At 40.9% G+C, this 13,959-nt stretch overlaps 1 protein-coding gene across 1 annotated transcript; it reads right to left on the bottom strand.

Moving 5' to 3' along the window:
- Nucleotides 1–3,129: 3,129 nt before the first annotated feature.
- On the bottom strand, nt 3,130–13,869 carry tars3 (threonyl-tRNA synthetase 3). Its single transcript, XM_066702031.1, has 19 exons — nt 13,430–13,869; nt 12,254–12,334; nt 11,943–12,133; nt 11,651–11,774; nt 11,068–11,189; nt 10,704–10,821; nt 10,357–10,421; nt 9,848–9,926; nt 9,549–9,695; nt 9,138–9,236; nt 8,715–8,881; nt 8,140–8,302; nt 7,567–7,704; nt 6,983–7,060; nt 4,560–4,660; nt 4,235–4,339; nt 3,984–4,056; nt 3,525–3,639; nt 3,130–3,416 (listed from the first exon to the last, which is right to left on the bottom strand). The coding sequence occupies exons 1-19, from the start codon at nt 13,742–13,744 to the stop codon at nt 3,268–3,270; spliced, it is 2,430 nt and encodes an 809-aa protein (XP_066558128.1). The 5' UTR covers nt 13,745–13,869; the 3' UTR covers nt 3,130–3,267.
- Nucleotides 13,870–13,959: the final 90 nt, after the last annotated feature.

Raw genomic sequence — 13,959 nt, 5'->3', positions numbered from 1 at the left:
CAACTTGACTTTTACTACAGATTTGTAACTGTAAACGACACTTCTGCCGTATGCCGTAAAATACACACTTTTAACGATGAATCATCCAGATACAATATAGCAGGTTATAATTGAACTAAAGTGTGCGCGTCTGAGACATGGCGTTTATGGACGCATTTATTAAACCAGTCCTTCATGTTTTAGAGGGAAAACCAGATCTGCTGTATTTATTTATTCATTAATTTAAATTGTAAATGGACACGTTAACTGAATCGTGTTCCTTCACACTGACTGTCTCTGGACTGTCCTGCACACATTCACACAACACAGCCTGAACACCAGCCAGCTGTTCATACAATATTAATAATATCGACTCCCTACCGATCCGATTATTATCCTTCAGTATATTGTAACTAGTCAGTCACTGCACCGGTCCTGTGAAATCACAGTGTTTAATGCACTCGGATATTAATTGTATCAGTCATTGTTTCTGTACGTGGATTTCACTCCATGCTGCTAATAAAACTAATTTCTTCGTGATCCCACATGGCTTGAGATTATATCTTCCGACACAATGTCTCTGATCTCTCCCCGTCTGTCTGCAGTGCTTTGGCAAGCCAAATTATCATTTAGAGATATCTCTAAATGCATTTAAAGATATCTTCAAATATTTAAAGATATCTCTAAATGATTTAGAGATATCTGCAAACGGTTTAGAGATATCTAAATAAGGTGCTTTTTAAAGATATCTCTAAATGATTTGCAGATCTCTCTAAATCATTTAGAGATATCTGCAAATCATTTAGAGATATCTTCAAATAACTTCCAGTTCATGCAAAAAATACATCACTTATATGTTTAACTAAATAGTTGTCAGGCAGAAACCAGACTTGCACTCATCACAAGACAAACATGTGGGCCTGTTATCTTTCTCTCCTGCCTGGTCTGCATAAAAGTGTCTGTAGTTTGTAACTTCTCTAAGACTGTTCTTGAGATTGCCTCTTGAACCTCTTCCTTGCAGCTGCTTGTAATAAAAACCTTTTGATTGGAGGTGCATCTCTCTCTGGATTTCTACGACTCTTCAGTTGGCGTCACGAACAGGATGGTGGCTGCGGTGTCCCGGACTTTGGTGCCAGTACAGAGCAGGATAAGGGTGAATTTAGGATTTTCAATACCACCCTGTAAATTAGTGTTCTGTACGGGTATCAATAGTCACCAGGGGCACAGTCCCACTATCAAGAATAAAAGAGGGCAATAAGTCGAGAGATTTTCTGTGTTTCCAAGTCAAAAGGTCCCGGGTGTCAAAATCCTGCGGGGATTGGTGAGGTTGTGTCGCAGCCATTGTTCCGCTGCAGTGTGCGGTTCGGGTGCTGCAGTTGGGATACAGAGACTGCAGTGTGGTCAAAGCCAGACACACATACTGACAGACACACACGCATTCACGCATACTGATCCAAAGACATATTACATTAGCTCATATTCAGCGCATCTGTCTGCATCTGTTAGCTATTCAAACTAGGATGTACAAATTGTATTTTATATTAACTGTTTATTATATTAACTGTTTTATGTTTCATTTGTAATTTTGTACTGTAGGCTATTACTGCACTTTTGTATTGCTCTAGTAACCTGTAAATCACCCAGGATAAGGCCATCTGCCAAATAATAAATATTATTATTATTATTATTATTATTATTAATAATAATCTAACAGACACACACGTACAGTAACAGACACACACATACTGATACACACGGACAGTAACAGATACACACACATAAGTTATACACACGGACAGTAACAGACACACACATACTGATACACACGGACAGTAACAGACACACACACATACTGATACACACGGACAGTAATAGACACACACACACACACACACACACACACACACACACACATACTGACAGTCTTGTACATTATAAAATATTGGTTTGAGAGAAAAATAATAACAGGCATTCTAATTTCATGTACATTATAACCGTTTTTTATTTTTTTCTTGCCCTAAGTTTTTTTTTTGTCTGCATATCAAATTAAAGACCACCAAATTTCCTTTCATGTGGTGTCTGAAACAATTATAGGGTAGTGTCACTTGAGAAAAAGTGAGATTTGTTTAATTTTGGTATTATTCGTTACTATACATCCAACCCCAATTAAGCACAGATATTTATATATACAGATGATGTCCTGTAATAAAATAGATTCAATCAAGATGTCTTGAACTGTTGGATCTAATGACTCGAAGTGACTCGGGCCAGATAGGTGACTCGACGCAACACGAGTCTTTACTCCTAAATGACTCGAGTCCCAGTTTTAATGACTTGGTTACAACTCTGTTTTTACCACAGAAGTGTCATGCTATTTGATAATAGGATTTGAAAACAGGCATAAGATCTACGTGGGTATATTTGAGATCAATTGGGGAAACGTTAGCTACTATTCTCTCACAAGGCACTAGTGACCAGACATTTTGGTTGCAAGATTTGCATTAGGGCAACATTCCCATAAAACATGATTATTTTTTTCAAGGGTTATATGATGGATATGTTTCAATTACAGACCTTGACATGTTATGCTATGTGTTGTTGGGTGTTTTGCAATGTGAAGAGAATGCATGCAATTTGATGGGAATATGGACAAATAGTACAGACTGGAGGGTCGATGAACATAAATAACTGGCCTCAGAGAAAGGTTTTAGGCATTCAGTTTAATTTACAAGCTTTGAATTTCTTACAGCCAGTCTCTAGTCACACGCAGTGAATGCGTGACAGAAGGACATGGAAATTACAATTTGTTTGACCTTTGTCCATCTTATTGACTGCAATATTAAGATACAGGGATTGTTACTTCTGTAGTTGGAAGCAAACCACTAAGGTTTTACTTTATAATTTACTGCATCAAGTGTGAAAGAAAGATACTGTATACTTAAGATGTGCATTTTTAAAAGCAATCTGTGATGGCAAAGAGATGGAGGCTGAGGTAGACTTGGGGTCTTGTAATTTAAATGTAGTGACTTTTACAGGTTTTGCTATTGTGGGTTCTGTAAGAGGTGAAACCAGACCATATTCCTACATCACCCTGGAATTGACACGTTGTAGGCACCAGAAATATAATCTATAAAGCTACATGAAAGGAAATGCAGACACAGCAGTTTATTTCTAGTCAGCAGTTACAAGGTTGCAGATGGGCACTTGTATAGTATAAACTGCTCTGGTGTCAGAAAGGAGCCTTGATGCTACTGCGGTTTACACACTGCCCTGGGCCACCGGACCTCGTTAGAACTCTTCTTCCGCCTGCCGGCACCGCGACTCCTTCAGCCGGCCGAGTCTGGCCAGTGCCTCGGACAGGGTCACCTCTCCGTGCACCTTGTTGTCTCGGGTGCGCACGTTCACTGAGTCGGTGACCTTCTCCTTCTCGCCCACCACTGTCAGCACAGGATACATGGGTCACAACACAGGCCACAAAAACTATGAAGCATATAAAACCATGACTCTTCCTAAAAGCCCACTGAACTCCAGCAGGTTCGCCTTACCCAATATGAAATTGTACTGGGCCAGCTGTGCATTGCGGATTTTCTTGTTGAGCAGACAGCCAGAGTCCAGGTCAACATCTGCCATGAAACCAGCTTCTACAAACTGATGGCACACCTTTGGAAGAGGGAAGGAGTGACAGCTCGTTAAGCATCCCTCTATACTGGTGGGGTTATACACTAAGAGTAAAGAAGGAGCCATATTATTACTAGGATGTTGAAATAGTGTTAGGGATGGAAGAATTGTTAGATTCCACTGTTTTTCTCTTTGATCTGCTTGCTTGTTATTCTGGGATTCATTAGCTAACAGAAACCCAAAGAGTAAGATGGGCAAAATGGCCACTAGTGCATAAACTTTTGACAGACAAACAAACAAAAAATAGTGGTTGAAATTCTAAAAAGGCAACTCACACGGAGGATTAGAAAGCGGGAGAGCAAAAGAGTGGACCACAGAAAGATTACCTGTTTAGCATACTCCTCACAGGAAGGGTTGACTGGCACAACCATCACCTGTCTTGGGGATAACCAGAGTGGCCTGCGAAGAGACATTTTTGGAATTAAAGCACAGACGGACATCTCAGGGAGGACACACATATACAGAGCCACACACATACACACACACTTCACAAAGTCCACACATTTACTCACTGTCTATCTCTGGGTAATCAATTTCTCTCTGCTGGCCAATCAGCTAGCTGGTGGGCCCTACTCACCATTTCCCAGCATAGTTCTCAGTAAGAATAGCGATCATCCTCTCAACGGAGCCCAGGATGGCTCGGTGGATGATGACTGGCCTGGCTTTGTCATCACCATCCTTCCTGCAGGACAGAGAAGTGTTGTCAGAAGAGGAGCAGATACTCAACTAACATTTCAGCACCTGTAGTGATGCGTAATACGTTATCAGCACAATGTTCCAGGAAGAAAAAAGACAAGGAATGAGGTTAGTGAAGTTGCGGTTCCTCTAATATTGTACCCAGATCACAGTAATTTTGGTGGAAAGTCACGGAAGCAGACAGACAATACTATAAACTTACTCACCCCACAAAGGTAAGGTTGAAGCGAATGGGAAGCTGGAAGTCTAATTGGATGGTGGCGCACTGGTGGTACCTTCCAATGGCATCTTTGATTTTTATGTCAATCTGAAAAACAAGAGATGCTCAAATTACTCTATAGAAGCCTGTTGGAAAGCATACAATTAAACATCAGCCTGATCTACGTGGAAACCTCCAAAATTGAACTGCAAAGCCCGATCTCAACCCTGGTTAACCCTGGCAAGTATTTAGAAAGGAGACATTTTTGGAAAATCTGTCGCCACTCTTTGTATATTGTAAAGGTGAAAGTATTTTATATTAAGTAGATATTCAAATGAACATTTGTCCCTATCTTGGACTTCACAGATCCAAAGGACACGTTTTACAAGACTAGGAATGTTAACTCCACTGTCTTAGTCAAATCCACACATTAATTGTATCTTATCGGCCTCAAGATTTCTTAACTCAATTTAGTGTTTTTCCTGCCCCATCTTTTGTATCACAATGCTGTGTATATTGTTTGTACAGCATATAGGGATCTGTGTTTTCTGATACAATGTGTTCTTAATGATCTAACGGTTAGTGGTATATTTAGACAAATGCACAAGTAAAGAGCAATGCATCAGATGCTGAAAATGTGTAGATTTCTGGTGGATTGCATAAGTATTCACCCCCCTAAGGACTTTTTCACATTTTGTGATGTTACAATCTGGAATGGGAATTGATTTAATCTCTCCCTCTGTTTAACACCACATTCACAACACCCTGGGGCGAGTTGTACTAACGGGATCCAATCCCAGATCCAGGATCCGATCTTGATCTTGATCTCAATTGTGTTGTACTAAACAGATCAGGGCTCAATCTGAGCTCAGATCCGAGCTCAAAAATGATCCTGCTTTTGAGCAGGATCAGAGCTTGATCTGACTTTTTAAAATGCATGAACTCTGTACATTTCAGCTAGTTTGCTGGCATCAAACACACAGACCCGGATATTTAAAGACAAGCAAAAACCATTAGAGTTTTTTTGGGAGGAAGACGTATGAAAGGGGTATATAGATTAAAAGCTTGATGCAAATTTAACCTTGCAGACATAATTGATCCTGTTTTAGGACCTACATCGAAGCGCAGTCATAATTACCAAAATCTCTGAAGCTGCGTTTAGGGTTGAGATTTTTTGCAACAGGCAGATTTCAGCAAATAAATTATCGGTGTAGACAAATCTGGTTAAGCATAGATAAACAACGAAAATGTGACTTACATTATTTACAAAGATTTGCACTTTCAAATAAGCAATATAATGTTTATACTATTGTGTCTTTATGGTGAGGTGCAGTTTGTGTGCGATTATGTTTTTATTTATTAACATTATTGTAAAACATAATGTAAAAGCCCTTATTTCTCCAGCACCCCATTGCAAACTGAAGACGAAAGCAGCTCCATGGCTACTCCAACAGAGCATAAAGAGACATAAAAAAAACCCTCACATTTTTAAAAAGCTGTTAAGGATCTCTCTTAGTTGCAATTTTTTTTTTTTTAAATACTCTTGAGTTGCTGCTGCGGTGTTTTGCCTGTTTGATCTTGTCTGTTTTGACTGAATTGTAGTGCTATTGGGTATGAGAAAAGCACGGTATAAATACAATTGATTATTGGCAAATTATTATTAATAATAATAATAATAATAATAATAATAATAATATTATTTTTGTAGTTGAGGAATTAAAGAAACAATGGTGTAGCTTGTGAGACACACACCAGTGCAAGAAACTGGAAAGGTTGTGTACTTAGTGAAGTTTTAACGGATCCAATGGGCAATGTCCTCGACGGACAACTTTCGGATTACTGACTAATCAATTGAATATTTAATTAATAAATCTGTCAGCAATACAGAACAGTACAGTTTTCTGAATGGTGTACGATTGTATTAAGATGTTCAAACAGCTGCACAGAGATGGACGAGCCGGTTTACGTCAATAGGAAACTGCTGAGTCACCGCCCGCACTGCTCAATAATCGGATCAACGGATCCTGATCTTGATCTGCTTCGTACGACGATCCTGTTTTCTGATCCTGTTAGTACAACCGGCCCCTGAAGTTGAGATCTTGTGATTGAAATTCAACTAATTATGTGACTTTTGAAGGCAATTGGCTTCACCACAGTTTATTTAAGTGTGCCATAGTAAAGAGGGTGAATTCTTACACAATCAAGACTTTTCAGTTTTTTAATTGCAAAAAAAAAAAAAAAGATAATAGAATTAACATTATGTAATACTGTGTGTAGATCAGTGAAAGAAAATCCCAATTAAAATAAATTTTTGTTACAGATTATAACAACAAAATGTCCAAAAGTCCTTGGAGGTGAGGTGAAAAACAATCCACTGTATAAAGATTGCATTAACAGGGTCAAAGCTGAGGTGTATAAATAAACACCCACCTTGGGTCCATAGAAAGCCCCATCTCCTGGGTTCAGATGCCATGGCTCCCCAAACTGATTCAGGCTGTTCTCCAGTTGCTGTCAGGTGTTGACAGGAGAGACGAGTGTTAGAATAAGATGGTTATGCTTCACTGCTTCTTAAACCAAATGGAATAGCTCCAACAACAGAAATTAGAAATGTTCATGCAAACTATTTCCTCCTTACAGCATGAGTAAAACCATTAGCTTTCTTCCACAAATGTATGCATAAAGAAGCATCATCCTTGTTATCAAACACAGATGGTGTTCAGTAATCGAATTATAAATTTGAGGCACGTAAAGAGAAAAGCAATGTGTGTGGAAAGCAGGCCAATGAACAGTTAGGCACAGAATGAACCTGTGAGTCACATAACCTATGATTGTTTCTGTAAACAGCAGGGCACTACATGCAAGAAAATGAAATTCCTTCTTTTGGTTAGTAAAGGTAACTAGTAGTATCTGTTTTAGAAAGTATTATTTAAAAGTTATTTGAGCAGTACAAAGTAGATATGCTGCAGTTACACATCTACTGTAACCAGCAGGTCAACACCATAGGGAGGGGTTACCTTCTCAGCCTCATCCCAGATCTTAATGTCTCCCAGGAACTTCTCTGGACGAGTGGAGAGATGTAGCTGGAAGGAGAACCCGAAGACAGTGTAGACAGCACGGAGAAAGTCCAGACAACCCTTCATCTCTTCCCCGATCTGCAAAGGAAACCACCTCTCAATCGTTGTTCCATTGGGGGAGTCCATGTTTCTAGGCATTACTTTAAAGGTGGGCTCTTAAAGGGGGTGGGGGCTGTAAGACATTTGCCATAGTGAAGTGATTTTTTATTCATTTTTTGCCAACTGGCAAGAAGTTAACCAAATGGGTTTCTACCTAATAATAATCACTGAAAGAACTTGTAAATTGGAGACAGGGAACACAGCTTTGAAATACACTGGTCAGAGATACAAAAACCCCACTCCATATGTACATCAGAGCATTATTTAGAAGGTTTCTCCAGTGTAGGAAAGCAGAAATCAACTGAAATCCTTCATGGTGAATAATAATTAAAAAAAAAAAAACTTTGTAAAAGGAGCATTAAAAATCTAACTCGGAAACCCTCCTATTTGATGTCTAAGGCCCTTGCTTAGTACCTGCTCCATGGCACAGAAGATGTGGGCGTCATCCTGCTGGAAGCGCCTAACTCTGGTGAGCCCAGTCAGGGTGCCTGACAGCTCATTTCTGTGCAGGACCCCGAAGTCTGCGAAGCGCAGAGGCAGCTCCCGCCACGACCTCGGCCTGTGGCTGAACATAAGGCTGCAGAGAAAAGAAAGAGGGTGAAGATAAGCTGGGGAAATGGTGTGAACAGTTTCCACAGCATTGTGAACAGTGACAGGGCTTTGCATCTTCTGGTTTACATTCCACTAGGGCTCCTAACTTCTTTTCCCAGTTCTTACGGCACTGGCGATTCACAGAAACCTATAAAACCTGTTGGATTGCCTCCCTCCAGAGTTGGAGCTGTGCACCCTTGGCCTTAGCTAAATTCCTGTGCAATCTGCTCTGGTAACTGGCAAAGTCATTTTATTTTGTGTAGGCTGGCCATTCTAGTCCTTGAAATTCAGGTTTTGTCTGGTTTTATAAGTACTTCTCCATTAGCAGATGACTAAGATAGATAGACCATAGATAATTTAATTCTTATTTAAATCTCCCCAACTCTGTCTTTACCCACCAGTGTCCGGGGCAGTTCATTGGCTTGAGTGCAAAGACATCCTGCTCCACTGGGAAGGAAAACATGTTGTCACTGTAGTGCTGCCAGTGGCCCGATGTCTCCCACAGCTTGCTGTTGTAGATGTTGGGAGATGCCACTTCCTGGAACTCCCGGGAGTTATATTCCTCCTGTCAGAAACAAGGAAGGTGGCTGATCAGACCACCTGAAGGCTCCAGATGACATATACCTCACTGCTCTACCCCAGGCAAGCTGTTGTGGGGAAAAAACATGTACAATACATTTCTAACAAGCTGGATCACAGTTTTTAGTGCAGGCCTTCTCTGTGTCATGACTCATTGTAGATTTACAGACCTGTCACTGTGCTTTCACTTTCCTTGGTTCTCAAGGGTGCATATTCCTGCGCCCGAAGTAAAGTCAACCCACCCTGATAAAGTCCATCAGTGTCTTGTAGATGAAAGCACCCTTGGGAAGGAAGAAACAGCTTCCTGGACTCAGGTCATGGAAAAAGAACAGCTCCTGGTCCTACAAAGTGGAGGCAGGGGGTTCAAGCAGGAGCAAAAGAAGAAGAATGAAAAGTTATGACATCATAATGCCAAATCTAATTATAAGGAGGTTGTCACAAGACACTAGAAGAGCAAAATGTCTTCACTTTTATTTTTGAAGTAAAAGCAAAGCTAGAGAGAAGAAAAAACAACACTATGATTTTCATGTAGCACAATAAATAACCCTTTGAATCCATAGTATAAATGAGAGATCAGGAGTCCTGGACAATTAGAAAATTCCAACATAATTAAGGAGACCCTGTGTTCATTGGGCGTGCTGCTCTCCCCTTACTTTGCCAATCTTACGGTGATCTCGATTTTTGGCCTCCTCCTGGAATTTCTCCCACTCCTTCAGCATTTTGGAGTCAGGGAAGGAGATGCCATAGATGCGCTGCAGTGTCTCCATGTCAGCCCGGCCCTCCCAGTAAGTGGATGAGTTCTGCCAAACAAAGGAAAGACAAACCTGTGGAAAACCAGCTGAGAAAGGTCTGTGGAGATGGATCTAATTTCCAATCTCTAATAATTTAGGGGCATCTTCTGTACCAATTACAAATCATCTCGCATGTGATAAAGTAAAAGGGACGGTGATACCTTGTAGATCTTCAGGGTTTTGATTTTGCCGGTGTGCCTGACATGAGGACCCCGACAGAGGTCGATCAGGGGTCCGCACCTATAGGAATCAAAAGCAATCACTTCGAGGATTAGGGAACTGAATAGGCAAAAAAATCCTTACAAATCAACTATGTATGCATTTTAGAAGTCATATTCAGTAACTGGAGATGTAATTTCAACCATTATGATGCAGAATCACTATTTAAATCTAATAAGCCTTTTCTACATCTCAAGCAGTGACCACAGAAATACTAGAGGCACAGTGGGATATACAGCTTATAAACTCATCAGTAAAATGGGTATCAAATTCATAAGTTGCAAGTAAATCTGAGGTTTATTTTAATTCTTGTTATTACTAAGGTGGGAAAAACATGTGCTCCTATTTCCAACTGGGGAAAAGAAACATGGTGGCCGTAGCTCAAACAAACACACACACAACACTTGAGTAGGTGCTAACAGACACATTTTTAACACTTTCAGCTCCTTACCTATACACTGTTGTCGTAGGTGTGCTGACCTTCTCATTCAATATCCGACACTTGAATTTGTTGTACTGGAATAAAAGAGTTATACTTTCTGTGGTTGTTTGACATGAGTCAAATCCCAAACTCTTAGGTTGTATCCCTTTCTATGCATAAATTTATTTTTACAAAGGCATGTGACACATCTTCTCCAGGTTCCTGCCAGTCGCTTAAACTATTCAAACAAGCATTTCTCTTCATTTTCTACTTTTTTCTAACAACAGTTTCACAGTTTTGAGAACAATCTGTTGTGGATAGATTTGGCAAAGACTATCATGATGAGATATTTTGTGTTTCACAATGATGCCTCCTACCTTAAACATTTTCAGTAGTGTCTCTTTGCTAATCTCCAGTCTCTCAAAGGGTTGCTTCTCCTTCATCACAGACTTACAGATCCCCTCTAATTCTGAGAACTCATGGCTGGATACACCCCTAATTATCACAAAGAACTCAAGTCAGCTCGGATATTAAATGCTACACTCAATAAAGAGGTGCAAAAAGCAAAGACATTATTAATACAACATATTAAATACAGTTCACTTCAGAAAAACATATGTATCATGACAGAACCAACAAAAGTTGTCATTGGTACACAAGTCTCATTGAATGAAAAGTAATTTTGAAAGCAAATTACATTTCAAGACCTGATATTGCTGGGCAGACAAAGAAGTGCCTCACCTTCCATCCATGAACATGTCATAGTAGAAGCCATTCTCAATAGGTGGCCCATAACAGAGGCAGCCACCATAGAAGTTCTCCATGGCTTCTCCTAGGATATGAGCACTTGAATGCCAGTATACCTGAAACACAGACATTTCAAAAATACACTATTGAAATATTCCATATATATATAATGCTTTAAGCTCTTTGCTTGAAGATCTTAATACAAATAAATAAGCTGTCTTTAAGTTATCTAAAGTTAAAACCAGACTACTTTCTTTCTGGGTTTTGGAAACACTGCCTTACGTTGATTTGTGGGGAAATTATAAATTAAATACTGTAAAGCAGAAAAGGTCAATTATAATTCATGAACACCAGAGAAAAAGAAAAACAATTAACATGCTTTTTTTCCCTGTATATGCATGCAAGATCCCCTTCTCTGTGATGTGAATCTACTGTACATTAGCATGATCAATTTTACAATGGTTCAACATGGTTTGATTTGTTCCATCAGTCCACACACCCACAGTCCAGGCAGGATAACAAAACTCGTTCTGCTTAAATGTTCTGTTATTTGTCACAACACCGGCAGGGCACTCACCGCCTTGGCGTCGTCATGGTCAAAGCGCAGGAGCTCCAGGGAGCAGTCCGACTCGAGGGGTCTGTCCAAATCCCAGACCTCTCCGTTGACCCGAGCAATCACTGCATTGTCCGCCAGGCCCTGACTGAGAGAGTAATACTGTTAGCACACTAGACGTATATATCATTCATATGTAAGTAGCACATGTAAACAATGTGATGTGAGGCACCCAGGCAGGCAAGGTAAGAGCTCTTCCCAGCCTTGGCTTGGATTAAGTCTTCTGCCACATAAATAAATAAATTATAATAATAACCTGATGCCACAGGCTACTTCATAGGGAGTTGTCTTCCAGGAGTGGGCCTCCACTCGCTTCCCATCAGGCAGCTCAACAGAGATGGGCCTGCTCTCTGTGGCTGCTCTCTGACTCTGAATGGCATCGCTCTCCTTCTTCAGCTCCTTGTACAGCTGCAACCGTTCCTCAATGTAATCTGGCTTTGGGTGAAGCTGGGAAAGAGAAGGAAAGCAATGTAAGCTTTTCCAGTTCTGGTGTGTACAGTTTTTATCTTTCTTTTTTAATTATTCAGTGTAGTGCAGCTGAAAAAGCACAACGATACATCAAGTTACCTGTCCAGCTTCACTCCCTCCTTTCGCACTGTCCTGTTTCTTCTTCTTCTTGTCCTTCTCTGGCTTAGTGTCAGCATTGCCCTAAAAACGAAGCGAAACAGTGTCACAGAACTGCACCCAGGCACACAACGGAAATAAGCTTCATTTGTATAGATGCTGCACAAAATGATCATTTAACTAGTTAGACTATTACCAGAGGGATATAGAATGACATTGGCAATGACTGATGCTTGAAAATGATGAAAAGCTGCCCAGTGCGGGGGAAGCTGTGGGTAAAGTGAAGAGCAGAGGAATTTTTCATGTGATCATATTTTCAGGGCTTATCTGTCTCACTCACCAGGTGAATCAGTTACCCTCACTTGTTCCCATGGTGATCATTCATTGACACACCCTCTTTCAGCTCTATTTCAATTTAAAGCACTCTCCTCCTCAACCAGTCATTCTACACCCCTCCCGAACAAAAAAACAAACAAACAGCTATATAATGGTTCTCTGTTACAGCCCTGATAACAGAATACAAGAAAGGAAGACATGGGCTGGGGCTTCTGGGACATACGGTGCTTTAGTTCTGCACTGACAGACATTAAATAGCAAGGCTTTCCTATTTGGCAGATATCTATGTTTACTGCACTGTTCTAGGTTTTGCAGTAGAACTTGCTTTGGTAAAACGGGTGTAACCCTGTCATGCCAATAAAGCGATTTTTGAATTTTGAATTTGACCTACCACAGCCCTTTCCAAAATTACTTTCCGAGATTTGAGAACTAACAGGGTTGTGTGTCTGCAGCATTAGAAGTCTTCCTCCGCATATTGCCCAATTCCAGCAGGACACTACAAATGTGTAACTATCCTAAAATGCAAGACGTCCGATTCTGCACTACCTGTACTTAAGGGCCCTACAATCTTTACATGGGTCTGCAGATTTTAAAAGCTTAAATGGATCAAGATATGATGCAAATGGGGTCTTATTGGATTTCGTATAATGTGTTCCAAAAGTAATGAGCAGGGTCTGTTACAATGTCTAATAATAATGTACTATTTCAGGGTAATTCTAAAAGCTTTCTTTATCCGGGGGGTGGCCGTTCAGTGCTTTATGACTTCACAGGCATCGCCAGACAGCTTATCTGACAAGTCAGCAGAGTGCATGCCACGTCACAGTCAAACGTTCCCGCAGGTACCTGGTTGTTGCTGCTGCTGCTGCTGCTCTTATCTTTCTTGTCCTTCCCTTTCTCCGGCGCTCCTGCTTCGCTTGCACTTGGCGCCGCTTTGTCCCGCTCGCACTCCGCCTGCAGGCTTCTCCGCAAGTGCACGATGCGATACCGCAGCTTCTCATTCTCGCTTCTCAAGCTTTCCAGCTCCGGGCTGCCGCCGAGGCCGGATCCGGCTATCGAGCCTCCCTCTACTACCCCGTCTCGTAGCCGGCCGACCTCCAGGGTGAGGAGACGGATCTGCTCCTCTTGAGCTGTCAAGCGTGCAGCTATGGAGTCCGCCATGTTTAAATCCCGGCGAGCTCCTTTCTTTACCTTTCACCCAAGACGAGCGTGGAGGAGAGCATAGCTGGCTGAAAATATGCCTGCAGCGCCTCCTTCTCGCCTTTAAAGCACTACATTTTGGGGCACTATCGTATGCAGATTTCTATATTAGTTCTTGAAATAAAATACTAATTATACTGCTGCTACTACTACGACTTACTACTACTAGTACTAAT

This window comes from Amia ocellicauda, chromosome 4, assembly GCF_036373705.1.
Source record: "Amia ocellicauda isolate fAmiCal2 chromosome 4, fAmiCal2.hap1, whole genome shotgun sequence".
In the NCBI taxonomy this organism is placed as follows: Eukaryota; Metazoa; Chordata; class Actinopteri; order Amiiformes; family Amiidae; genus Amia; species Amia ocellicauda.
Note: the sequence above shows the minus strand (reverse complement) of the source record. Positions and strands in the feature narration are given on the sequence as shown.